The 26905-nt window shown below is 42.6% G+C and overlaps 1 protein-coding gene across 1 annotated transcript in view; it reads right to left on the bottom strand.

Moving 5' to 3' along the window:
* Window positions 1-3045: 3045 nt before the first annotated feature.
* abcc3 (ATP-binding cassette, sub-family C (CFTR/MRP), member 3) overlaps window positions 3046-26905 on the bottom strand; it is a 67012-nt gene continuing 43152 nt past the window's right edge. Inside the window, 25 exon segments of the mRNA XM_029764808.1 lie at window positions 3046-3926; window positions 4092-4286; window positions 4542-4708; window positions 4784-4942; window positions 7893-8039; window positions 8637-8738; window positions 9008-9134; window positions 10690-10889; window positions 14303-14613; window positions 14995-15202; window positions 15468-15624; window positions 16807-16915; window positions 17617-17800; window positions 18904-19071; window positions 19483-19659; window positions 19884-20010; window positions 20193-20259; window positions 20782-20869; window positions 21086-21232; window positions 21427-21630; window positions 22246-22338; window positions 22852-23013; window positions 23128-23305; window positions 25732-25905; window positions 25907-25972. Of these exon segments, the coding sequence (XP_029620668.1) occupies window positions 3815-3926; window positions 4092-4286; window positions 4542-4708; window positions 4784-4942; window positions 7893-8039; window positions 8637-8738; window positions 9008-9134; window positions 10690-10889; window positions 14303-14613; window positions 14995-15202; window positions 15468-15624; window positions 16807-16915; window positions 17617-17800; window positions 18904-19071; window positions 19483-19659; window positions 19884-20010; window positions 20193-20259; window positions 20782-20869; window positions 21086-21232; window positions 21427-21630; window positions 22246-22338; window positions 22852-23013; window positions 23128-23305; window positions 25732-25905; window positions 25907-25972 (3829 nt within the window). The 3' untranslated portion in view covers window positions 3046-3814.

The following is a 26905-nucleotide window of genomic DNA, read 5'->3' as shown; positions in this document are numbered from 1 at the left end:
ATCCAACCTGACAGCACTTGAGAGGATCTGCAGAGAAGAATGGGGGAAATTCCCCAAATACAGCTGTGCCAAGCTTGTAGTGTCATACTCAAGAACACTCAAGGCTGTAATCACTGCAAAATGTGCTTCACCAAAGTACTGAGTAAAGGGTCTGAATACTTAAGCAAATGTGATATTTCAGTGTTTTTTTTATCTTTATAACTTTTGCTAAAATTAAAATAAAAACATTTAAAAAAAGTTTTTGCTTTGTCATTATGGGGTATTGTGTGTAGATTGATGAGAAAAAAAACAATTTAATCAATTTTAGAATAAGGCTGTAACGTAACAAAATGTGGAAAAAGTCAATAGGTCTGAATACTTTCTGAATGCACTGTACACTCACTTCCATTTGGACAGTGAGGCTATACTTAAATGTGGCTCTATATTCCAGTAAAATTAGGATTGTTCTTAATCATGCCATTATTAGGATTCATTTAGAGGTGTTGAGAAACATCTTATCCACTCAAAGAAAATTACTCCAGTCATCATTCACCATTCAGTTCCTATTGGGCAAAAAATAACCCAAAACACAATCAAAATAAACTGCAAATACATCCAACAAGTTTGTAGAGTCACAAGCTTGATGAAGTGATTTCTAGGAATATTGGACCAAATACTAAACTTTTGCCTACTTTAATACACTATAGGCATAGGTGAATTTGTCTAAATACTTAGGACTTTTCAAATGGGGAGAGAACATGCATAAAGTTATTTTATTTCTAAACGGTAAAACAGATATGTTTAACAATAGGACATTCTGTACTGTTGCCTCATATCAAACATTTGATTTAAAATCCAAAATGCAATCCTGCCAATTTTTGTTTCTCCCTAAACTAAATTGATCGATGAATGACAGATTGCCTAGACTAGAGCGTGCATATACCTGGTTTACTAAGTCTCTCAATAAAAGAAAATATCAAAATCCAGACACTGACTGCGTCCCATGACAGCGAGAGTTCTACACAGTACACGTGTGAGCTATACTTGGAACACCTGATTAAGTTATCACAGACAATGGTGCACAATTCACTCAATTGTCAAGCTTCTGATAAATACTTTAATCCATCAACTTCCCCTGTGGCAATATATGTCCTATCAATATCAGATCCTGCTAAAGCAATATGTCTGCAACTGTCAGTGTCCTTACACCACCACCTCCACCTGGGAGGCTTTCAGAAAGCAGCTCTTTGATCCAAAAGCAGCCCAGAAACTATCTACTGTGCCAAAAGCTGACATATTGGCATTTCTCTGCTACCACAGACATCCTATATTTGGCAATACACTGACAAAGCAGAGAAATCAAGGCCTTAGAAAAACAAGCTTGGCTTTGTTCGATCCCAGATAAACTTCTTGCTTTGTCACCACTTCACTTGAGTTGTTTTCAATCTTGATCTCACTTCTGACTCTAGTGCCTGAGGTGTAATCTCTGTGGTGGGTAGCGAGGAGTGGAGTTCCAAACCAGCTTCTCTCTCATGTGGTTTTGCCCTATAGGCTGAGACGTTACTCAGCATCCTGATTCCTGGCACCCTGAGCTCATCCATCGTCAGCTAAACCAATCACCTGTCAGCGTTTGGTGCGGCTTTTCTGCCCTTAGGCACAGATCTAGGATCAGTTTACTCTCCCCAAATCTTTAGCATAACAATTAGTGGGAGAAGCTCTGGAAGCAACTTCATCCTGAGTGACCACATCAACCATCCATCACACTGCAGCAGTCATGACTAAGGTTAATTATAAAAGAGTAAAAATAGCAGCTGAGCTCTCAGGATGATTGTGGGGCAGATTCAATTTCATTGCGCAAATATACTTAATGAAATGCTTGACATTTCAAATGACTGTTTATGTTTATTGGGTTATTTTCTGCATTCAAGACAATACTGCTGCGGAGTCTTTAAAGGGTAAATGTGGTCCTTTGTGGCTCAGTTGGTTTGCACGTGACACTAGCAACGCCAAGGGGGAACATTTCAGTTGAATGCACTCAGTTGTACAACTGACTAGGTATCCCCAATTCCCTTACTCAGACAACACCAGCTCCCATCAGTACTGAAGCCTGAGTCTGAGGAATGATGTAGCGTGATTTAAGATCCCCCTCTAGTGCTTAGATGCAGTAACTTTAGCATGAATGTATTTACCTCACTGGTCGCCAACCCTGGTTCCGGAGAGTTACAAGGTGAGAAGGCTTGGATAATACCTTTTGACGCTAAAATTAATCAAACTATCAATTATTATGGTGGTTTTGGCACCACTACTTCACCTTTGAGTGACAACAGCCTCTCACTTTGCTTGTAACAAGGAGTCCATTGTACTAGTCAGTGAGATATTCCATGCAGAAGGCTTGTAGGTTCGCTAAAATTTCTATGTTAATCTAGGCCAGGGCTATTCAACTGGCAGCCCGCAGCCAGATCCGCCCCGTCTTATTAATTTAGACTGGCCTTTTGATCAATTCTGAACATTAATAAAATATCTGCAAAAAAATCCCCGCCAAAATCCTAAATTCAGGGCCAAAATGATAAGCACTTTGGTGGTTGTCTATACTGTTGTCTATATGTAGCTTAGTGTTTTGCGTTTTCTAGAGCACATGTGGCATGTTGACTATTTTTCCTTCATATAAATTTGGCTCTAGCGTTTGAACGGTGTAAGCTACAACATATTAGGACCCCATTTCTGAAAGCTATGACTCTCAGGAACATGTACCTGCCTTCTGTTCCCTTCTCTGATGCTCACACAGACTCTTTAGAAGGGAGGTTGACAAAAAAAATGCACCTAATGACTGAGGGAGATGAAATCAAAGCATACTCCCTTAAGACTGGACTTTGGCATTACCTGATTTAACATACCTTTGTTATTTATTGAGATGCTTAGTTTTCAGATGATTTTAAAATGACCTAATTACTTTTAAGAAACTTTTAATAGTTGTTGAATTAATAAATAAAACGCAAGCTTTGCGCCTTTTTCTTTTTCAATTATGATAAAATTCAGATTTTCGTAAGAACATTCAGCAACATTTAATTTGTAGAAAAGTGCTTTATTGGTGTGTTGCTTTTTTATACAGTTCTTCCATAATAATAATAATAATACTCTCTGGTCCACGTAAGAATATAGTTGAATAGATGTAGACCATACGTTCTATGTATGTATGCTCTGTTGTGTTGACAGGCCATATTTATCAAACCTTAATCCACACCGCGAGTCCTGTTAATTCCTATCTTTCAGCTAAATGTTCTACATACTTAATATTGTTTACCTCCTACATTGCTAACTATGTTTCGGTTGTAGCGTAGGCTATACCAGAGTAGTTAACATGTACTATGATCATAAATGTATATAATAAATTAAATGCTTCACAAAAACATCTAGAAGGCAGTCTTAATGTCTTTCTTTTTTTAATAAAGGCATTACCATCTCTCATATTTTGGTAGTACAGAATTCAAGTTTTTACAGATTTGGTTCACAAAGGAATCACACATCGAACAGAGCAAACTTCCCAATCAGACAACTCTTAATAAAAAAAAGTATAGCTTAAATAATAAAAATGATACAGTACAAAAATAGCTGGATTCATCCTGAAACTCACTTGTGGAAATTACAGTGACACAGTTTTTCTGTCTTTTCTTTTTTAGAAAAAGTAACATTTAAAAAAAAAAAAAAAGTTTTTATCCTGGTTTTGCAGCGGACTGCAGAGTATAAAAGGATACATTCACTGGCGCTCTGTGTTCTGACACAAGGCACTATAGGTTTTATGTAGGTACAGGGCTGTGTGTGTAGAGGAGAGGAAGTGCTATTGTGCCAGTCCTGCATCTTTAGCCATACCATAGAAGATTCCTCTCCGGAATAAGAGGTTTGTAGGAGTGTCAAATTCAGCAATCTGTCCCTTGTCCAAGACCAGCACTCTGCAAAGAGGTGAAGAGGGGTTAGTAGAATGTTTCATAACTTTATTAGGCTTCTGGAGAGAATAAGACCAAACACAATAACATGTCATCTTAGATCAAAATATGTATTTCTATGTCTGTCTGTTGGTATATGTGTGTGTGCATGTGTTATGTATTGTTCATTACCTAGTATAGTCCATGATGGTGTTGAGTCTGTGAGCGATGGTGAAGACGGTGCAGTCCTCAAACTGTGTCCTGATGGTTGACTGGATGAGGTCGTCGGTCTCTAGGTCGATGGCAGCTGTAGCTTCATCCAGGATCAGGATCCTCGTCTTCCTCAGAAGAGCCCTGGCTAAACACACCAGCTGCCTCTGGCCCACACTGAACACACACAAAGGCATTACATTATTTTTCAGAAGAGTAAAATATGAAAGATATAAAAAGCTAAAAGAAATATTCAGAGAAGGAATACGTTGTTAAGAGAAAATTCTAATAAAGACATGTTGGTATTCCACATGTTTTCAGTGTTTAATTCCCACCTGAATATACAGGTAAAGGCCTTGTACAGGTGCAAACATGTGTGAATGCAAATAGGTATCAAAGCATGCAGTTGTTAAGTGGTTAGGATTAGGTTACCTAAGGTTCTCTCCTCCCTCTGAACACTCCAGCTCCAGTTTAGCCGGCTGGTTGCTGACAAACTTGTTGAGGTGGGATAGTTCCAGAGCCTTCCATACCTCACCGTCACTGTACTTCTCAAAGGGGTCCAGGTTCATCCTAAGACTGCCAGAGAACAGCACAGGCTCCTGGGGAGGGAGAGAGGGTAGTGAAGGTGGAGGTGAGGACGGTGTAGGGTGTGTGTGTGTTGTGTGTGTGTTTACCTGTGGTATAATGGTGAGTTTAGATCTCAGGTCATGCAGTCCTATCTCTGATATCTTGACCCCGTCGATGGTGATCTCTCCCCCTGCCGCCTCCAGAAGTCGAAACAGGCACAGTGTCATAGAGGACTTACCAGCCCCAGTACGACCCACAATACCTATCTGTAAGGCACACACAAGGCAACTGTTAAATGGGTAATAACTACTGTCCCCCCTCACACCTACGCTGCTGCTATAATGATTATTGATGAGATGTATTACTACTGCTATGCTGCTGTCCATTTCTTTCCATTACCATTAGTATATATTTATCCTGCTACTGGTCACTATTACTCCCGTTTACATGTATGCAGTGCATTCAGAACGTATTCAGACCTCTTTACTTTTTCGACATTTTGTTACGTTACAGCCTTATTCTAGAATTTATTAAATTGTTTTTTCCCCCTCATCAATCTACACAAAAAACGGAAACATGACATTTATATAAGTATTCAGACCCTTTACTCAGTACTTTGTTGAAGCACCTTTGGCAGTGATTACAGCCTCGAGTCTTCTTGGGTATGACGCTACAAGCTTGGCACACCTGTATTTGGATAGTTTCTCCCATTCTTCTCTGCAGATCCTCTCAAGCTCTGTCAGGTTGGATGGGGAGCATCGCTGCACAGCTATTTTGCCCAGTATATCCGTCTATCATATCTACACTGTCACTCTTGCACACATACTCACCCACCCACCACTTATGCTGCAGCCATACTGTTTACTATTATTTATCCTGATACCGGTCACTTTCTCATAATCCCTGCCTACACGTATATAGCCTCCTCTCTTATTTTTTGTGTTTTCTTTATTATATGAATTTTGTATTTTGTTTGTTACACTATTTTGATATGTATTACTGCAATGTTGGGTAGAGCTGACAAGTTAAGCATTTCACTGTACTTGTGCATGTGACAATAAAACGTGAACATTTCCTGCCTTTCTAGGGAGTTTTTCCTAGCCACTGTACTTCTACATCTGCATTGCTTGCTCTTTGGGGTTGTAGGCTGGGTTTCTGTATAAGCACTTTGTGACATCTGCGGATGTAAAAAGGGCTTTATAAATACATTTGATTTGAATGAAACCCTGCAAAAAAACTGCACGCTGGAGACGCACCCATACTCAGTGTAGTTCATCGTAGTTCACCAGTCTCAATTCAAATACTGCTTCCAGATAAATAAAGGTTAAATCATTTTTTTCTGGATATCTGCATGCTCGATACACACATCAGTGCCAGCTCTGATAAAGTTAATAGAACTTTATCCGTGTATAAAATGTGTATGAAATGTGATGGCAGGAGTACAGCGTTCTTTCATGGGGGTACATTCTATAAAATAGTGTGTTAAACAAGCATTTAACTTGTTCTGATTGCTTCATATGCCAATGTTTTTCACCCCAAAATAAACATCTGCCAGGTGTTTGTGGTGTCAAGTTTCTCTGTTCGTTTGTGACTAAAATGAAAGCCTTATTGCAGCATCTGCAGTACCAGTCCAAAATTTGGACACACCTACTCATTCCAGGGTTTTTCTTTATTTCTTTTATTATTTTCTACATTGTAAATATGGAATCATGTGGTAACCAAAAAAGTGTTAAACAAAATCAGAATATATTTTACATTTGAGATTCTTCAAAGTAACCACCCTTTGCCTTGATGACAGCTTTGCACACTCTTGGCATTCTCTCAACCAGCTTCATGAGGTAGTCACCTGGAATGCATTACAATTAACAGGTGTGCCTTGTTAAAAGTCAATTTGTGTCCTTCTTAATGCGTTTGAGCCAATCAATTGTGTTGTGACAAGGTAGGGGTGGCATACAGAAGATAGCCCTATTTGGTAAAAGACCAAGTCCATATTATGGCAAGAACAGCTAAAATAAGCAAATAGAACTGACAGCCCATCAATACTTCAAGACATGACGGTCGGTCATTCTGGAAAATTTCAAGAGCTTTGAAAGTTTCTTCAAGTGCTGTCGCAAAAACCATAAGGTACTATGATGAAACTGGCTCTCAGGAAGATCGTCACAGGAAAGGAAGATCCAGAGTTACCTCTGCTGCAGATGATAAGTTCGTTAGAGTTACCAGCCTCAGAAATTGCAGCCCAAAAAAGTGCTTGAGTTCAAGTAACAGACATCTCAACATCAATTGTTCAGAGGAGACTGCGTGAATCAGGCATTCATGGTCGAATTTCTGCAAAGAAACCACTACTAAAGGACACCCATTAGAAGAAGAGACTTGCTTGGGCGAAGAAACACGAGTAATGGACATTAGACTGGTGGAAATCTGTCCTTTGGTCTGATGAGTCCAAATTTGAGATTTTTGGTTGTTTCAACCGCTATGTCTTTGTGAGACGCAGAGTAGGTGAACGGATGATATCCGCATGAGTGGTCCCCACCGTGAAGCATGGAGGTGAAATGGTGTGGCTTTGGTGACACGGTCAGTGATTTATTTACAATTCAAGGCACACTTAACCAGCATGGCTATTACAACATTCTGCAGCGATACGCCATCCCATCTAGTTTGCACTTAGTGGGACTATCATTTGTTTTTCAACACACCTCCAAGGTGTGAAAGGGCTGTTTTACCAAGAAGGAGAGTGATGGAGTGCTGCATCAGATGACCTGGCCTCCACAATCACCTGACCTCAACCCAATTGAGATGGTTTGGGATGAGTTGGACCGCAGAGTGAAGGAAAAGCAGCCAACAAGTGTTCAGCATGTGTGGGATCTCCTTCAAGACTATTGGAAAAGCATTCCTCATGAAGCTGGTTGAGAGAATGCTAAGAGTGTGCAAAGCTGTCATCAAGGGAAAGAGGGGCTACTTTGAAGAATCTCAAATAAAACATTTTTTTTTAAATTTGTTTAACACTTTTTTGGTTACTACATGATTCCATATGTGTTATTTCATAGTTTTGATGTCTTCACTAATATTCTACAATGTAGAAAATAGTAAAAAATTAAGAAAAACCCTTGAACGAGTAGGTATGTCCAAACTTTTGACTGGTACTGTATGTCATGTTTAATGTGCTTGTTTTCCCTCATCAGTCTACAGAATCAAGGCCTATATGTCAGTTGTGCTCACCTTCTCTCCTCCTTTGACACTGAGGGTGAGGTTCTTAAGGACCAGCTCCAGTCCCTCTCTGTACCTCACGCTGTAGTCACTGAACTCTACGTTCCCCTGGGACGGCCAATCAGACGAAGGCTTCTTGTCCTCCACCTCCCATGGGGCCTAGCAACATACACATTTATACACAACAATAAGCTTGATACACACTTGAAATTCTGTCCACATCTGCAGAGGTTAAGACAGCCATATTTCATAAACAAACACACATACTGTAGCATAGAGTAACACTATAAACTCAATCACATGATCAGTAAAGAGGGTAGCATATTTGTTGTGTGTAATAAACAAAGTGGTCTGAAATGTACAGTATACTAGTGCCCAGCCGCCCAACATCAAAGGTAGGCCTTATATGGCACATAATAGCCAAGTTATAGATGTAGTTATACTTTTACTAGTCTTTTATGGTTGTGATTGTGAGTTTAACTTGGCAGCCAAACAGTCAAAGGAATGTGTAAATTCCAGATTTTTTATGGATTATTTTCCTGGAAAACAGCATGAACAATGTTTCTCTAATAAGAGCAAATAAAACACACTTCAAGTGCTGAGAGAAAAAAAAGGTGGTCAGTAAATAACAAACAGCAGGCCACAACAACACTTCCACTGTCGCTTTGCCTTGTACTTATGAGCGATTAGACCTGGTTCATTTCCATATGTAATGTACCATTCTAGTAAGCATCGTGTGTATGTATTTTTTTGTACCTCAGTCTTGGTCTCGGAGTACTCCTTGACTCTCTCCACGGCTACGATGTTGCTCTCCAGATCTGACGTCATCCTCACCATCCAGTTCAGTGACATGGTCACCTGTTACAAGGAAAACATAGTAGCATGAGAGATGCTTATGGGACAAAACACATGCCCGCCATTAAGCCATCAGTCTGAAGTGTCCCCACTTGCGTTGCTGAATAGCTACCTTTCGGGGGGTTCGAGCCTCGGTATAAGCTGAATTAGGAAGAAGCAGTAGTCGCCAAGCAGGCAGCGTGACGTCCTTAACACTACAGAATCACAGTGGCGAGCAACGGGCACCATTTGCAGCAGACCGTTAAACGGACAGTAGATATGTTGTACTGTACCAGTAGAGCGTAGGACACAGAGAGTCCCACCAGTCCAGGGTTGAGCTTGTCTTTCCCAATCACAGCAAACAGAGCAGCAAACAGTACGATGCAGTTCCCAATGAACTCTATACGCACCCCTAACCACCTACACACACACACACACACAAGACACAGTTAGAGCATCGCTGACGCACAGTGTGTTTCTACACAGTAGTTACACTCAACCTGCCCATGTAACTATACTGAAAAAAAATATGAAACGCAACATGTAAAGCTCAGGAGGTTGGTGGAACCTTAATTGGGGAGGATGGGCTCATGGTAATGGCTGGAGCAGAATCGGTGGAATGGTATCAAATACATCAAACATGGTTTCCATGTGTTTGGTGCCAATCCATTCGTGCCATTCCAGCCATTATTATGAGCCGTCCTCCCCTCAGCATCCTCCACTGATGAAAAGTGTTGGTCCCATATTTATGAGCTGAAATAAAATATAATTTTCCATATGCACAAAAAGCTTATTTCTGTTAAATTGTTTACATCCCTGTTAGTTAGCATTTCTCCTTTGCCAGGTGTACCTTGTGCTTGGGACAATAAAAAGCCACTCTAAAATGTGCAGTTTTGTCACAAAACACCACAGATGTCTCAAGTTGAGGGAGCGTGCAATTGGCATGCTGAGTGCAGGAATGTCCACTAAAGCTGTTTCCAGACAATTTAATGTTCATGTCTCTACTATAAGCCGCCTCCAATGTCTTTTTGAGTATTTGGCAGTACGTGTCCAACCAGCCTCACAACTGCAGACCATGTGTAACCACACCAGCCCAGGACCTCCAGATCCGGCTTCTTCACCTGCGGGATCATCTGAGACCAGCCACTCGGACAACTGATGAAACTAAAAAATATTTTGGTCTGTAATAAAGCCCTTTAGTGGATAAAAAGTCATTCTGATTGGCTGGGCCTGGCTCCCCAGTGGGTGGGCCTATGCCCTCCCAGGCCCACCCTTGGCTGCACTCCTGCCCAGTCATGTGAATTCCATAGATTAGGACCTAATGAATTTATTCCAATTGACTGATTTCCTTCTATGAACTGTAGCTCAGTAAAATCATTGAAACTGTTACATGTAGCGTTTATATCTTTGTTCAGTATACATTACCATGCAACTACATCGATTAGATACAGTATTAGGAGCACTTATTGTGAAGTGGGACACTCATGTTTTATGTACTTTGCGATGGAACGTGTATGTGTGCCTGTTGATCATGCTTTCAACATGAGCACCAGTCAGTGGCTATGTTCCAATCCTCAAAATCCAATGGACAAACACTGTACACTGAATGAAACAGTCATTTTGAAGAGAGAATCCTAGCACCCTTGGGATTATTACCAAGACCCTTCAGATCAGAGCAGTAGCCAAAATAATGGAGCGAGGAAAGGAAGCAAATTAAGAATTTTACATTGGAGTCATTTAGCAGACGCTCTTATCCAGAGAGACGTACAGGAGCAATTAGGGTTAAGTGCCTTGCTCAAGGGCACATCAACATATTTTCCACCTAGTCAGCTCGGGGATTCAAACCAGCGCACTTTCGGTTACTGACCCAACACTCTTAAGGCTAGGCAACCTGCCGCCCCAAAGGTAATTGAAACACAGCCACTGTCCTCCAGAGTCCATAGTGAATGTACAATAAGAGATAGACACCACCTACCTGTTGGACACTATACCAGGGTAGTAACTCTTTTGGTTCTCATCCACCTTCATGTCACTCATTAGTACAAAGGCATTGTGTCTGCCGTAGGCTCTGATAATACTTGTGCCAGTGACGGTCTCAGAGAAATGGGAGTATATGGGAGACCTGCTGACCGACTCCAGACGCTTTAACTGCCGAGATGTGGCCACATAAAATCTCTACAGCCGTGGGGAAGACAGACGAACAACGCATTATATAGTAACTGAACACTGGGATACAAGCTGTGACAGTAAGCAACTAGGAAGCGCACACTGCAGTAACACACTATATATAGTAAGGTCAGGGTTCACAAAACATCTGCAGAGTTCCTTTGGACAGACTAATAGAGTAATAGATTCATTTCATAGTGATAGATATATTTAATATTCATATTTAGCTAGCGTTTACATTAATTATCATAATGCCAGTTCTTGATCTCTGCGGATGCTCTTTCCACCCGGCCCATTCTACGAAATAAGGTATATTTAATTTGATTATCAAATCAATTTATAAATCATCCAGTACTAAACATATTTGATTCCATTTTATAAATCAACACTTCAATTTCCATTAGTGCTTAAATGCCATCATAATATTGGCTTTTAAACACTAACACATTATTAAGGTCAAACTCATACATATAGAATAATTAAAGTCCCAGTGAGTAAGAAATACCCCTTTTTTCAGTGATTGAGAGACACATGGAGAAGGTAAATAAAAGACAATGCAGATAAATCAAAAAGGAGAAGGAATATATGCGAATGTTAGATGATGGCGACCCAGTTAACAGCATTGCAGTTCCAGTTAGCAGGCGTCTCAGAGGCACATGTGAACACACAGAACCCTGCTTACATTCACCGTAAAGAGCTAGTTTCAAATGTCTCCCCGACAGAAACATATAGAGCCCGACCAATGTTTTTTTGGGGTCATATTCTGATTTATTAGGGGACAAAACATACCGATCTGTCTGCCGATCACATTTTTACTCACTGAATTTGCATAAATTGCCATTCAAAAGTGCAATTGTCCAATAACTATGCTTCAAATGTTGATTTCACACATCGTGACAAGAATGTATACAAATATGTCCCCTCGTTCTGAGAATGGCCGCATTTGTTCAGAAAAGCACGAGATTTAAAAATCCTTTTTACTGACTATCGGTTAACGGTTGAATTATCGTCTGATAACGATATAGCGGTAAAAGGCCAATATCGGCCGATAATATCGGTGAACTGATATATCGGTCGGGCTCTAGAAATATATCAGTTTTCCAACTTCTGGAAACTGCTAGCTACTGTACAATCGTTAAAGGAAATGATGACCAAGCACAAGCCCCAATAGCCCTCAGCGAAACATCCAAATGCAGATACTACAAAGTAAACTATTTTTCGGTCGGATCACGTAATCTCTTTAGACCTTCTCAATCAAACTGATTGGAAGGTTGAAAGGAGGTGATTGCTTGTCGATTTCTTGAAATGAAATCGGTGTGCTGCAGGTGCGTGGAAGCCAGGACATGGTGCATTTCAAACGGATGAAAATCAGATCAAGAGCAGTCTTGTCAATTGATGCTCAACACATTCTATCATTGACCAGCAATTTGAAGAAGCCTTGTGGCTCCTATCAAGTGTCGTAATTTTGTGGGCGAAATCTCCAGACGCAGAAAAAACACACACATTACAAAGCCATAGGGACCTTAATAAGCCAAACCATCTTAGTGAGTTAGGAGTAGATAACATGATAGCCAAAACAGTTATTCACAACAAATGGATGCTGGATGATTTGAAGTTTAACTGATTAGGATGAGTTATAAAAACGGCGGAATGAACATTCAGCAACCATGATGACACGATACTGCCTATTCCCCCCACACACACACTACAGTATTCACTACAGATACCGAACGGCTGCTCACCATCTACCCACAGTTGTTTGCCGGCACTGATTCAGTCAAATTCAAAGTTCTGTGCATCGAATGATCACAGTGAAGCCAAGTCAATGGAATAGCAACAATGTTGGTTCTAATGCCATATGTTGAAGTTCCACATCCATATACCCTGGGGTGGTGTGGACTAGAAGAACAGCCGTTCCACACAAACCAAACAACTAGAGATTGGAGCCTTAGCCGACAGACTAAACCTCCACTCGCTAGTCTGCTACTGTATCTACCCACCAAGCAAACCCCACTGCCACTATAACACTAAGACAACGAGAATGATGGTCACATCTACCACAGCAAACTGCACACACACAACAGCAGCAATCTACCAGCACACACACACACACACACACTGTATTAGAGTTATTAATGAGTTGTGTCCTATTTACCTGGACCCACCAATAGAACACCGTTAACGGCACTACGACTAGTAGGAACAGAGGGGTGAGGGCAGAGCATACGATCAGCACATTCACTGTGTACCAGAAAGTGCGCATCCATATGTCAATATTGTCTGGGATGTGCGAGTCTATAATGTCCACGTCTTTGCTGAAGCGGTTTAGTACGCGCCCTGTGGGGGTGCTCTCGAAGAAGCCCTGGGGTGCCCTCAGCACCCCCTGGAGCATGTAGAGGTGCATGAGTTTGGCTGCCCGCAGCATGCTGTAGGCCTTGGACAGCAGACAGTTGGCCAGCAACAGCACACCTGGGAGAGGGGGGAGGGGCACAGGTGACAACCACACTACTGTTAATTGGATCTCTCTCTCTCTCCCTCTCTCTCCCTCCCACTGGTATAGAAGCCTTTGGTAGTATAGAGTAATGACCCAAAAATTAACTTCCTGGGTCAAACACTAAAGGCACGGCATGGAAACCCTGCATACCAATACCCTGTTGAGTCGGACAAGAAACAAAAGACCTCAAACTCTCTAATGTGCGGATTGATACCTGTAGCATCAGACTACTACTTGCCTTTCCATTCATTCACCACCAGAGGGCAGCAGCACACCAGAGTTCTCATCTTTCCTGTAAGAACAAACCTAAAACCCTCACCTTTAGATCAGGTCTAGGGGCAACTTCATCCTACGCCACTCTAGTCTAAATCTATGTTCTCCAGCTACAATGCATTCTCCACTGTGTCCCTGAGAAGGATGTTGGGTGGTAAAGAAAGCACAGTAGTGTTCTGAGCTCTCAGCTTGATCGCCTCAAGAGGACCAGAGTAAACAAACACAAGATCAGCTGAACTGACGCCTCCTTCACTACTGTGTGTACACAGCACCGGCTGTGGGTGAACCAACCCTGCTGTGTGTGTCTGCGCGTGTGGGTAAACAGGCTGCAGGCAGGGCAGGAAGTGCTATAGGGCCGCTGAGAGGGAGAGAGAGGATGTGAATGCATAGTTAGGGGAGAGGAGACAGGGAGGAGAGCAAATGCTCAACAGATAACAGGAACACAAAAAGCTGCAGAGAAACAAAAAGCCAAAGGTCACAGAAACTGCTCCACCAATCAGGGTGCTGCATGCTGCATTCAGGAACGTAAGCAACCCACTTTGGCACAAATTCAAATGAAAAGGAGGGGGAAAAAAGAAGTATTACGTGACACCATAAACTCCTGCCCTAGAGAGTAGAGCAACCAACCATTAGCTCTTCAGAACAGAACCAATACCTGGACAAAGATGTATATGAAAGCCAGCGGGGCTATGACCACGGCGAAGATGGGGGTGCTGGTCACTATGACTATCATGGTGGAGAGAGAGGAGAAGAAGGTCCCGAGGAACATGAGAACGGTAGAGGGCAGGGCCTCGTCGATGACGTAGATGTCCTTAGAGAAGCGGTTGATGACCCTGCCTATGGGGGTGGTGTCAAAGAAAGACTGGGGTGTGTGAAACTTGTTGTCCAGGAGGGCATAGTGGAGCTTCCTGGCTGCTCCGATGTTTCCCATGGCCAGGGTGAAGGAGGAGACCATGACCAGGAGCCCTGAGAGGAAGGGAGGAGGAAGAGAGGGAGGGAGCGGGGAGAGGAGGGTTGAGGAGGCAGTGGGTTCTGTATGTGTCCGCTCTCGTGAATGCAGAGACCCTTTTCAATTTCATTCAAATCAAGCTCCCAGTGTTACTGGAAAAGGACCTGAGGTGTTGAGGAGAAGGTCCTCACACAAGACCAACCACTCATAGTTAGCGTCATACAGTAATAAAGTAAAACATACAATTGTCATATACACAGCAAAATCTACAACAACAAAACCTCTTTGGCACAAATGACCCAAACACCACAGACAAATTGTATTATTGAATACTTTCAGTCATCTTAAGGTGGATAGGTATCCTTATCCTAAAGGTACTGAACAGCAGGTCTCCTCACCTTGTGCCATGCCCAAAGCAGCATACACCCCCACCCTCATGCTGACATTCTCCTGGGTCACGTTCTGAGCTGCGTCATTGGTCCACTGGCTCAGCCAGACGTTGGCTCCGATGGCGGCAGCACTCTGGCAGCCGTACAGGAAACAGATGAAGAGGGACAGCAGAGGCCCTACTGCCTTGGCATACTCCCAGAACACCTTGCTCTTCACCTGAGGACAGGGGGGATAGGGCAGTTAGAGGTCAGGGGTTAGAGATCAGCGGCTCTAAAGCTTTGGAATACTCCCAGAACACCTTAATCTTCACCTGAGGAGAGGGAGGAGACAGAGGTTAAAGGTCAGGGGTAAGAGGTTAGACGTCAGAGGCCGTACTCTCTCGGAATACACCCGGAACAACTTCACCTGGGGGTAGGAGAGAGTAGAAGTCTACATCTTCAATCAAGTTTACTAAACTATGTATCCCCATAGCTCTACTCACCCTGCCTGTCTCAGCGGTCTCTGCCTGGATGAGTTTCTCCACCTTGGGTAGTTTCTTCTCTGGGTCAGACTCGGCATGCTTCCTCTCGCTGCACAGACGCTTCCGGACAGACCTGCTCTTTGGGTTCTCCAGGTCCCCTGAGATGATGCTGATCTGCCTGTAGGGAGGGAGGAAATGATTGATCAGTCAATCAATCGTTGTGTATATCATACATTTGAAAAAAGTGCTCAAGTCCAAAGCCCCATAAAATATGGCATTTATCTATTAAAGAGGTGGTAAAGCATACCGTAGAACTTTTAGCTAAATAAACAATCCCCTGCATATTAAGCGATGGGCTTGCAATTTGAAACACTGCATTTTTACCAGATAAAATGGTTCAATCAAACAACACTTCAACAAACCTTTCCCCCTGTCAGCTAGGGTGACCACATACTCCGGATTGTACGGGACAGTCCTGCATTTTGGCCCTTTGTCCCACAACCAAACAATCATGTCCTGCATTTTATGAACAAATTAAAACGCCAGTAATTTATAAAAAAAAGGTTGATTTGTCCCATATTTCAGTCATACTTCCCATTCATTTGATAAGAATTGACATTCCAACCTGCCTCTTTTGCAGTCACATTGCACTTATGACAAGATATATACCATAAGGATGTGGTACTGATGATTACTTCTCCAGTCAGTGTTGAGATCTGATATTCTGCGCAGTGCAAGATGAGACGCCAATGTCATATCGTCAACCAATCACATTTGTCAAATCTTTTCAGGCTAAATTCCAGCGGACAGTTATAACTACTTACAAAAAGTGTGCCTCTAACAAAGAGCTAAAAAAGTAAGTCAATAGCTGTATTAGACAGAAAGATATAAGTTAACTTGTGAGGCTCTCCATGCTCATTAGTTGCTCATTTAACATATTTGCTGCTACTTCACTCAATCCCGTTTTAAAAGTCTCCCTTCCTAATTGTTGTACATTCCCTGAGACCAACCAGAAACATTTCCTTGGACAAATATTCCTAGATTTTCATAACAACCACACGTGGTCTCTCATTTCTGCATCACCACATTTTAGATGAGTCAAAATAGGTACGCTTCAATTCATTCGCTTAGTGCAGCGGGAGGGGGATTTTTTTGTCCGGGGGAGGTGCCCCCGTTGACCCGCATTTGGGTTTTTTAAACAACCCTACTGACACATTTTATAAAAACATTGCAAATTGGCATGCAAAATGTCCGAATTGCCGCAGCAAAATCAGGCATTTTGGCCCGCAACTATCACAAAAAAACTCAGAAGAATCCTGGAGGGACTGCCTTATGAACTGTTACAGAGACTTATAAGTACCTTATGAACTGTCTCTTTGCCTCATTGACCACTGGTTCGTTGTCCACCATGTCTGTATGGTTGCTAAGGGCGTCGTCAGGGAAGTCTTCTTCATCGTCAATCAAAGCCTCTGTGGGTGTTGAGTCACAGTGTTACCGTGGTAATTATGTAGCAGGTGTACACACTCCTATAGGTGTAGGGCAGGGACAGCCAACTCTCCTCCTAGAGAGTTACTGGGTATTTAGGGTTTTGTTCCAACCCTACTCTAACAAACCTGAATCAGCTAGTAGCTTGCACACCCAGTAGCCTTCAAGGACACATGTTGGCACGCACTGGTGTAGGGGAACAGTGGAACCCCAAGGGCATTAACGTCAATAGCATCTGCCCTTCTGCTTTAGCCCTCGAATTCAAATCTGGACCTTGAAGCCAGTTCCACTGCTTTTCTTCATTCTTCCCCTCTAATCAGAGACCAATTTAAACGTGGGACCGCTTACGGAAGCCTGTCGGAGCGGGGACAGGTCGCTGACTAGTGGTGGCAATTCAGCATGATACATGTCCATTGGGGTGGGGGCAGGGTAAAAATGTTCATTGAGGTGGGGGGGGATGTTAATATGATAACATACAACTACACATAAGAAAACATTTGAATACATGTGAAGTATTCCAAAGACATGTTCTCACATGACCAAAAATGTACGCGGTTTTTCTTTAAGGGACACTAAGTGGGTGCAATTAATTACCAGATGGAAGTAGAACGGAAAACCAGCAGTGCTACAGACATCGTAGGGTAAGATTCAAATACCCCTGTGCTATAGTAACAGGTAGTTGTACCTGTTGCCTCGTCCTCCTCGATGATGTCCTCCAGGGAATAGTTCCTGAGGAACTCAGCGAACGCTCCATTCTGTTTGAGCAGCTCTTGGTATGAGCCCATCTCCGACACCCTGCCCTCCACCATCACCACTATGTTGTCCACCTGCGGCAGGAAGCTGATGCCGTGCGTCACCAGGATCCGCGTCTTGAGAGAAAAGAGGATCTGTCATTAAGGCTGGGAATTGCCAGGGACCTCATGATACTTTATTATCACGATACTTAGGTGCCGATATGTGTTGCGATTCTATACGTTTCACTATTCTATATGTGTTGCGATTCTAGACGTTTCACTATTCTATATGTGTTGCGATTCTAGACGTTTCACTATTCTATATGTGTTGCGATTCTATACGTTTCACTATTCTATATGTGTTGCGATTCTATACGTTTCACTATTCTATGTGTGTTGCGATTCTATACGTTTCACTATTCTGTGTGTTGCGATTCTATACGTTTCACTATTCTATATGTGTGGCGATTCTAGACGTTTCACTATTCTATATTGCTATTGCTATTCGATACTGAGATTTTATTTCAATTCGATGTTCTAATAAATCTGCTTAAAACATGTTGACTCACCATTTAAAAAGAAGACGGAGAACAAACTATAGAAGGAGAAATACCTGAGCTAGAGAATTTATATTTGGAGTCATAGAACCTATACAACATCTTTAAAAATAATAGTGATACTATACTGTATTCATTTTTCCCCCATCACTTACTGTCATGTCAGTTCAAGTATTCTTAGTGTTGCATATGCAGCAGGACAGTGAACATTCAAATATAGGAAGTGACACACTATAATAATGAAACAACCACAAACACATTGCACATGAAAGCCCCACCGAAGACAATGTGTATTACACATACTGAATTTACACACTCAAGTCTGTACATGAGTTTCTTATCAGCGCAATAAAGTCGTACATTTGATACTAAACCAACAAGTAGAGGGTTGAAAACAATAAACCACAGATAAGAGCTACCATTTCCTCTATTGTAGGCGAGGACTCTTTAAAATGGGGTTTTACTATGCGAACTAGACAGAATATAGCTCATGTACTTGTCAGTTATGAGGAGATTCCCACTGGTGTCCTTTTTAACATGGCCATGTAGTGCCATAACACCAAATATTGTTGATAATGGACAAGATATCTAACCAGTTAATGTCTCTCTGCGATCACTCAGAATGTGTCTCTCTCCTTCTGTGGTGTATGGAGAACAGAGCAGAGTGACTCTTCTACTCACTTTGCCCTGCAGTGCCCCCTCTGGGCCAATGACGTGGTCGAAGATGTGTTTGGCCACGTGGGCGTCCACAGCAGAGAGAGGGTCGTCCAGCAGGTAGACGTCTGCCTCGTTGTACAGAGCTCTGGCCAGACTGACCCTCTGTCTCTGACCACCTGATAGGTTGATTCCCTGAGAGAGCGAGAGAGCGAGAAAGGAGAAATGGAGAACGAGAAATAGAGAGAGAGGAGAGAAAGAGAGAGAGAGGAGAGAAAGCCAGAGAGAGGAGAGAAAGTGAAAGAGGAGAGGAGCGAAAGAGAGGAGAGAGAGAGTAGAGAGAAAGAGAGACAAAGAAGAAAGAGGAGAGAGAGAGAAAGAGAGGAGAGAATGAGAGAAAGAGAATGAGAGAAAGAGGAGAGAGGAGAGAAAGAGGAGAGAGAGAGAGTAGAGAAAGAGACAGACACAAGCAAATCACTGATCTCAAAATAAGTTGCTTTGTTTGAGACTCATCTTAGCTCCCAGAACTGATGCCTTTAGTTGTGGGCTAACATGACCTTTAGCCCCAAAAAGCAAACCAGGTTAGATTCTATTCCATCTCCCTACCTTCTCTCCGATCTCAGTCAGGTCTCCTCCAGGTAGTACTTCCAGGTCCTGGGTCAGAGCACAGGCCTCCAGACAACAGCGGTACTTCTGCTCGTTGTAGGCCTTGCCAAATAGGATGTTGTCTCTCAGAGTGGCATTCTGGATCCAGGCTTGCTGCGGGACGTAGGCCACCGAACCCTGAAAGGAGAGGAGGAGGAAAACTCAGTACAGCTGGGAGAGGAGGGAGAAAACTCAGTACAGCTGAAAACTACAACTGGACCCAAACAATCAGTCTATCAATCGTTCAATCAATCAATAAAGCAATTGACCCACTAATCAATTACTCAATCGAGCAAATGCCCCAGTAAAATCAAATCAACCAACCAACCTTCAGTTAGCATAATTGAATTCAGTGGACATACCCGTATAGAGATGTCTCCCTCCATTTTCTCCATCTCTCCCAGAAGAGCTGACACCAGAGAAGACTTTCCACAGCCGACATGTCCTACCACCGCTAGCAGTGAGCCCTGGGGCACCATCAGATTTATACTGGGACACACACACACACACACACACACACACACACACACACACACACACACACACACACACACACACACACACACACACACACACACACACACACACACACACACACACACACACACAGTCAGTGCATTCTTTCCCTTGAATAGTTATTGTCCTTTACATGATGCAACTTGCCAACATACTTGTGTAGAGCAGGAGGATCTTGTTTTGCCCAGGTGAACTTCCCATTGACAACAGACACTGAGCTATCTGAAGGGGAGAATGCATTGCAGTTACAAAAACAGGAACCATGACACAGCATTACCAAAGTGGCAAAAACAGTGAGTTACAGAAGGAAAAGCAATGACTGTGGAATCCGTCCATCTAAATCCCTTAAGTCACCTCAACTTAAGAGTCTAAAATGTTATTATTACAAAAGCCAAGAGTAATGACGATGCAAAACTGAAATTGATTACATAATCCCTCATAGTTTCTATTGAAAACCTAACCGCCTACAGTAATGGCAGGCAGTGGTGCCATGGTAACGGCCCATGTGAGCATGACTCTGCAGTAACCATAGAAATAGGAATTAGAATAGTAATTTAATAGGATCTCTATGGCAGAAACATAGACAATTAGAATGCCTCAGAGGCCCCGTTCCATTAGCTTTCTTCTATACCACCCCTTCATGTCAGTGAAAACCTAAGGGGTATCAGAAGGGCCTAGGGGGTGAAATTAAACCAGCCCAGCCAAGTTTGGGGTGGATCCTTCTTCAGCTGGTTCAATGTTCACCTGTGGCAGTGTTATTCCGGTCCACAGACTCTGGGTCCAGCTCATCATGACTCAGGAAGTCCTGGATACGCTTCAGGGACACGCTGGCCTTGGAGTAGCAACAGAGTCAACACAGGCACACAACGCAAAAGCATGCACAGCATCCACAGGAGGAATGAGAGAAGGAATAAGAGGAGGAGTGAGGGAAAGAGGAATGAGAGAAGTAGGGGGAAAAGAAAGAGCGACATATTGAAAAAATTGAGAGGAGTGAGACAAGGAGAGAAAAGAAGGAGTAAGAGAATGATAGAGGAGGAGAAGAGCCTACCTGTATGATACTGCTGATGACTTGGGGAAACATATTGAGAGGGAACCGTAAGATGTTGAACAGAGACAAAGATACAAAGGCTTTCTCCGCGTCCAAAATGTTATTTTTATCCACAGTCACATACACTGCAAACGTTGTCAAGGCAACCTGAGGAGACAGAAAAAAAAGAAACGCTTGGAAATAGATCGTCTGGACAGCTCATTGATCTGCAGCTTCCAGTTGTATTCTGTCCATCTAAAATAGCTAGCTAATAGTCAGAGTTAACCTTCCTTCCTCCATGCAAAGTGATATAGCGCGTACAACAAGGATAATATAGGTGTGTGTGTGTGTGTGTGCCGTACTAGGAATGGTGCGCTGGTCCAGGCCATGGTAGACAGAGCACCGAGGTAGGCCGTCTTGCGGAGCACATTGAGCTCTTTCTGTCTGATCTCCAGAACCTTGTCTTTAAAGGAGCTCTCCCAGGCGTACAGCTTCAACACTTTGATCCCGTTCAGAATCTCGTTCATCAGTTTGATGCGAGCGTCCTTGTACTGCATCTGCTCCACCTTAAGAGACAACAGGAGGGGGGGGGGGGGGGGGGGGGGGGGGGGGGTGGAGAGAGGGAGGGGGGAGAGGGAGGTGGGAGATATCCTCTGTCCATGTCAAAACAATGCTACTTTAGAGATGTAGACCGCTTGGCTGTCGAAACGTTGGTAAATAAATAAATAAATGCGTCAGATCTAACAGTGTGTGCGGCTTTTCCTTTTCTTTTAAAATACTGTATTTTAACACTTGTTAAAAGAGGCTTTGATAGATGCTCAAAGACAAAAAAGCACAAACATTTCAGAGCAAACTGACACACCACAAACAGAGTTTTTGAAGTACAGAGGTGCAAAAAACGTATAGAACACTTCACTCATCTTTCCACCCACAAGCCAACTAGTTTAAAGAGCAGCCTGCTCACTACAGTACAAACTCACAGGAGATCTTTACAGTGCTTTGGTGTTTGATCACGAGCATTTTTGTGGTAAAAAGTTGCACGTTTCTACTTTGACGAGAAGCCGTTTGTTCAACCTATGAGACTTCATCTTAATTACAATCATCACACCATTCTTCTAATCGTGATCGTCACCATGACTTCCACTCCATATCAAACAATAAGCAGAGGGAGGTGTGTATACCTGGTAGGCTCGTGTCTTCACAGCGATGGCGGCATTTAAGGGGATCAGCAGGATCATCACAGCAACACCAGCCAGCACTGACGGACCCAGATTCTACCACACAGAGATAAGGCATGACCAAACAACACAGACACTGACCAAGGTTCTAGAAGAGAGAGGCAAGGTATTAGCAATCAAAATAAAAACAAGGCAGGATCAATCAACACAACAGAGATGGACCGCCAGAAAGACCACGTATGACTAATCAACACAGAGAGCAGGGGTGTAATTATTAGTCGGATTAAGTTGCAAAACTTTTAGTTTGTTACAAAATGTTTTGCGTCGGAAAAACGTTTACCGTTAACTTTAGGAACTAAACGGAAGCAAACGGAATGAAATGAAACAGGGGGGGACCTAGAAACTCGTTTTTGTTGCTAACTGTTTTCCGTTTTGAAGTAAACGGTTTCCCTTGCAAAACATTTTCTGTTGCAAACGGAATCCCACTAATGAATACGCTCCAGGCACAATCATTCTGGATCTCATCTCATTAGATCTATTCCCCATACAGTGCACTACTTTGGCTATGGTGGACTAATAAACCCACCGCCATGGAAAGAACCCACCCACCTGCCACAGGAAGTATAGTGCCAGTATGATCTGAAGTGGGGCGGACCACAGCATGTTGAGAAAGGTGGTGAGATCCATGAAGCGCTGAGCGTCCACTGACATCAGGTTGACTATCTCTCCCACTGTAGATTTACGTTTGGCCGCGTTAGTGATAATCAGAGACTAGGGAGAGAGAAAGGACAGAAAAGAAAGACAAAAATACTATTTTCACCACTGTAGTGTGTGTGTGTGTGTGTGTGTGTATGTGTGTGTGTGCATGCTTCTGCTTGTGTGTACCTTCCTGTAGATGGCTCCTATGATGGAGGTGCGGAGCCTCATCCCAGTGACGAAGCAGTACTGGAAGTGTTGGTGCAGAATGAGAGTCTGGAGGAAGGCTGCGAAGAACATGAGGAAGGCCAGGGCATATCCCCACCAGGTGGGAGCTCCCTTCTGCTTCGTGAATGAGATCAATAACCTGGAAGGAGGAGAGAGGAAGATGGGGGGCGGGACAGGAGGAGAGAAAAAGATGGGAGTAGGTGTGTCCAAACTTTTGACTGGTACTGTATATATAAAATACATAGAGTACAAGTCAAAAGTTTGGACACATCTACTCATTCAAGGGTTTTTATTTTTACTATTTTCAAAATTGTAGAATAATGGTGAAAAAATAAAAACGAATCAAATAGCACATATGGAATAATGTAGTAACCAAAACAATGTTAGACAAATGAAATATATTTTATATTTGATATTCTTCAAAGTAGCCACCCTTTGCCTTGATGACAGCTTTGCACACTCTTAGCATTCTCTCAACCAGCTTCACCTGGAATGCTTTTCCAATAGTCTTGAAGGAGTTCCCACATATGCAGAGAACTTGTTGGCTGATTTTCCTTCCCTTCACTCTGCAGTCCAACTCATTCCAAACCATCTCAATTGGGTTGAGGTCAGGTGATTGTGGAGGCCAGGTCATCTGATGCAGCACTCCCTCACTCTACTTCTTGGTCAAATAGCCCTTACACGGCCTGGAGATGTGTTGGGTCATTGTCCTGTTGAAAAACAAATGATAGTGGGACTAAGCGCAAACCAGATGGGATGCCGTATCGCTGCAGAATGCGGTGGTAGCCATGCTGGTTAAGTGTGCATTGAATTCTAAATAAATCACAGTGTCACCAGCAAAGTACCCCCACACCTCCATGTTTCACGGTGGGAAGCACACATAAGGATATCATCCGTTCACCTACTCTGCGTCTCACAAAGACACGCCGGTTGGAACCAAAAATTTGGACTCATCAGACCAAAAGGACAGATTTCCACTGGTCTAATGTCCATTGCTTGTGTTTCGTGGCCCAAGCAAGTCTCTTCTTATTGGTGTCCTTTAGTAGTGTTTTCTTTGCAGCAATTCGACTATGAAGGCCTGATTCACGCAGTCTCCTCTGAACAGTTGATGTTGAGATGTGTCTGTAACTTGAACTCTGTCAAGCATTTATTTGGGCTGCAATTTCTGAGGCTGGTAACTTTAATGAACCAATCCTCTGCAGCAAAGGTAACTCTGGGTCTTCCATTCCTGTGGCGGTCCTCATGAGAGCCAGTTTCATCATAGTGCTTGATGGTTTTTGCGACAGCACTTGAAGAAACTTTCTAAGTTCTTGAAAGGTTCCGGATTGACTGATCTTCATGTCTTAAAATAATGATGGATTGTCATTTCTCTTTGCTTATTTGAGCTGTTCTTGCCATAACATGGACTTGGTCTTTTACCAAATAGATGGGGGGGGGGCGGGACAGGAAGAGTTTGTATACCACCCCTACCATGTCACAACACAACTGATTGGCTCAAACACATTAAGAAGGAAAGACATTTCACAAATTAACTTTTATCAAGGTACACCTGTTAATTGAAATGCATTCTAGGTGACTACCTCATGTAGCTGGTTGAGAGAATGCCAAGAGTTTGCAAAGCTGTCATCAAGGCAAAGGGTGGCTACTTAGAAGATTCTAAAATATAAACACTTTTTGGGTTACTACATTCCATATGTGTTATTTCATAGTTTTGATGTCTTCACTATTATTCTACAATGTAGAAAATAGTAAAAAATAAATGAGTATGTGTGCCCAAACTTTTGGCTGGTAGTGTGGATGGGTTTATGCTTCACAGAAAGCCTTCCATCATTCAAACACACACTTTCATGACAGCCTACACAGGGAACACATTTGCAAATCGGCTTTACATCGCAAACAAATAAAACAACTCGACAGCCGATGAGGACCATAAGGACGTAGACCAATCAACATGCAAATAATATTTTTCCTGGAAATAAGAGACCATGACACATCGTTAATGTAGGTAGATTTTGTCCTTCCATAAACCACATAGGTAAATACTGTCCAGGTGAATCCTCTCCAGTGGAAACACTGGGGTAGTGAGAATATTTGTTTAAACATTTGAGTCATTTAGCAGACGCTCTTATCCAGAGCGACTTACAGGTGCAATTAGGGTTAAGTGCCTTGCTCAAGGGCATACCAAGAGATTTCAACTAGACAGCTCTGGGTTACTGGCCCAACAGCTTAATCGCTAGACTACTACCCTGCCCACGTTGGTAAAAAGATTATTACATCGGAGCTACTAGACTGTGCAGCTTTTCCTTTTCTTTTAAAACACTCGTTAAAAGGGGCTTAGATAGCTGCGCACTCTGTAAAGCTACAAGGAAACAAAACACCCACCCCTATGATGGGTGTGATACAGGAAATACTGCTGCTGTACTAAATCAGCTTATATTCTTATCTTCTTCTTTTCTCAGAACTTTATCTTTATTCAGACCACATTCAGCATGTTCATCTGCATTTGACATATAGACTTGGTAAGGCTTCATAAGGGTTTATAATGCTGCGTAGTGCTCTATTTACTTGAGGAGCTGTGGGTTGACGAAGGTGATGAGGTCCTGTAGGAGTTTAAATGCAGATCCGATGAGGAAGTAGGGTCCAAAGGCCTTGATGAGGGAACGGAGGAAGGAGGGCTTCTTGGGGTCTTTTTGTTTGGACAGCAACACCTCCACCTCCTCAGGACTGCTCTCCCCCCCCTACATGGTTGGACTCTCCCGCTGGCGGAGGTTTGGAGTACAGAGCCTGGGTGGACTGGTCCTCAGCACTGTGGAGAGAAGGGGTGGAAATAGGTTCGAAGTAGAAGAAGCATTCATCAAATCCAGTTTCTACCCTTGAACATGAAGTTAGCAGATATACTGTATATTTACGCATGATTTTCTCACACAATCGGAATGTGGAGGGGTTGGATTCCTACAGTCAATGAAACACAGCCCTCCCTCACACCTCTAAACAGGTTTGAGCAATTACAGGCTTAGGTCTCTCTTTCATATCACTTTACTGGTTCTTCTGTTCACTGAAGGAAAACCAGACAGAACTTGGCAGAGAAACTGAAGAGTAGTGAAAGAGCGAGCGAACATGAGAGCGAGCGAGAGCCAAAGAGAATGTTTGGAACAATGATGGAGGTTAGAGTTCAGCATTCAGCAGACACTCCCAAGCTGGTGTCAAGTGTGTTTGGACAAGATTTATATTTACATTTTTGTCATTTCCCAGACGCTCTTACAGTTAGTGTATTCACCTTAAGGTAGCTACGTACAACAACCACATCTCACAGTTTTCAAAACTTTCCTCAATAAAGCAGCTTTCTGCAAAGTCAGTGCAGTTAAGAAACATTTTAAAGTTGAATTCCATTAGTTCTGGAATGCCCTGTACTTTCCAGTTATGGGCCCAACTGAATAAAAAAAATTGCCGTTTCCAGCTACAATAGTCATTTACAACATTAACAATGTCTACACTGTATTTCTGATGAATTTTATGTTATTTAAAAATCAAAATTTTTTAAAAACTTTTCTTTCAAAAACAAGGAAATTACTAGTGACAGCAAACTGTTTAATAAGCTGAAGCAGATAGCAGTTTCAGCTAATAGTATTTTGCTCTTGAAAGCGTGTTTGACAAGTTTAAGCAGAAAGCTTTCTAGTTAAGGTTTTTGTGGTAGCCACCTGCTTTGATAAGTTAAAGTGGAAGACAAGACCTTTTCAAA

Source organism: Salmo trutta, chromosome 10, assembly GCF_901001165.1.
Source record: "Salmo trutta chromosome 10, fSalTru1.1, whole genome shotgun sequence".
Lineage (NCBI taxonomy): Eukaryota > Metazoa > Chordata > Actinopteri > Salmoniformes > Salmonidae > Salmo > Salmo trutta.
The sequence above is the reverse complement of the archived record's forward strand: the minus strand, read 5'-3'. Positions and strand labels throughout refer to the sequence as shown.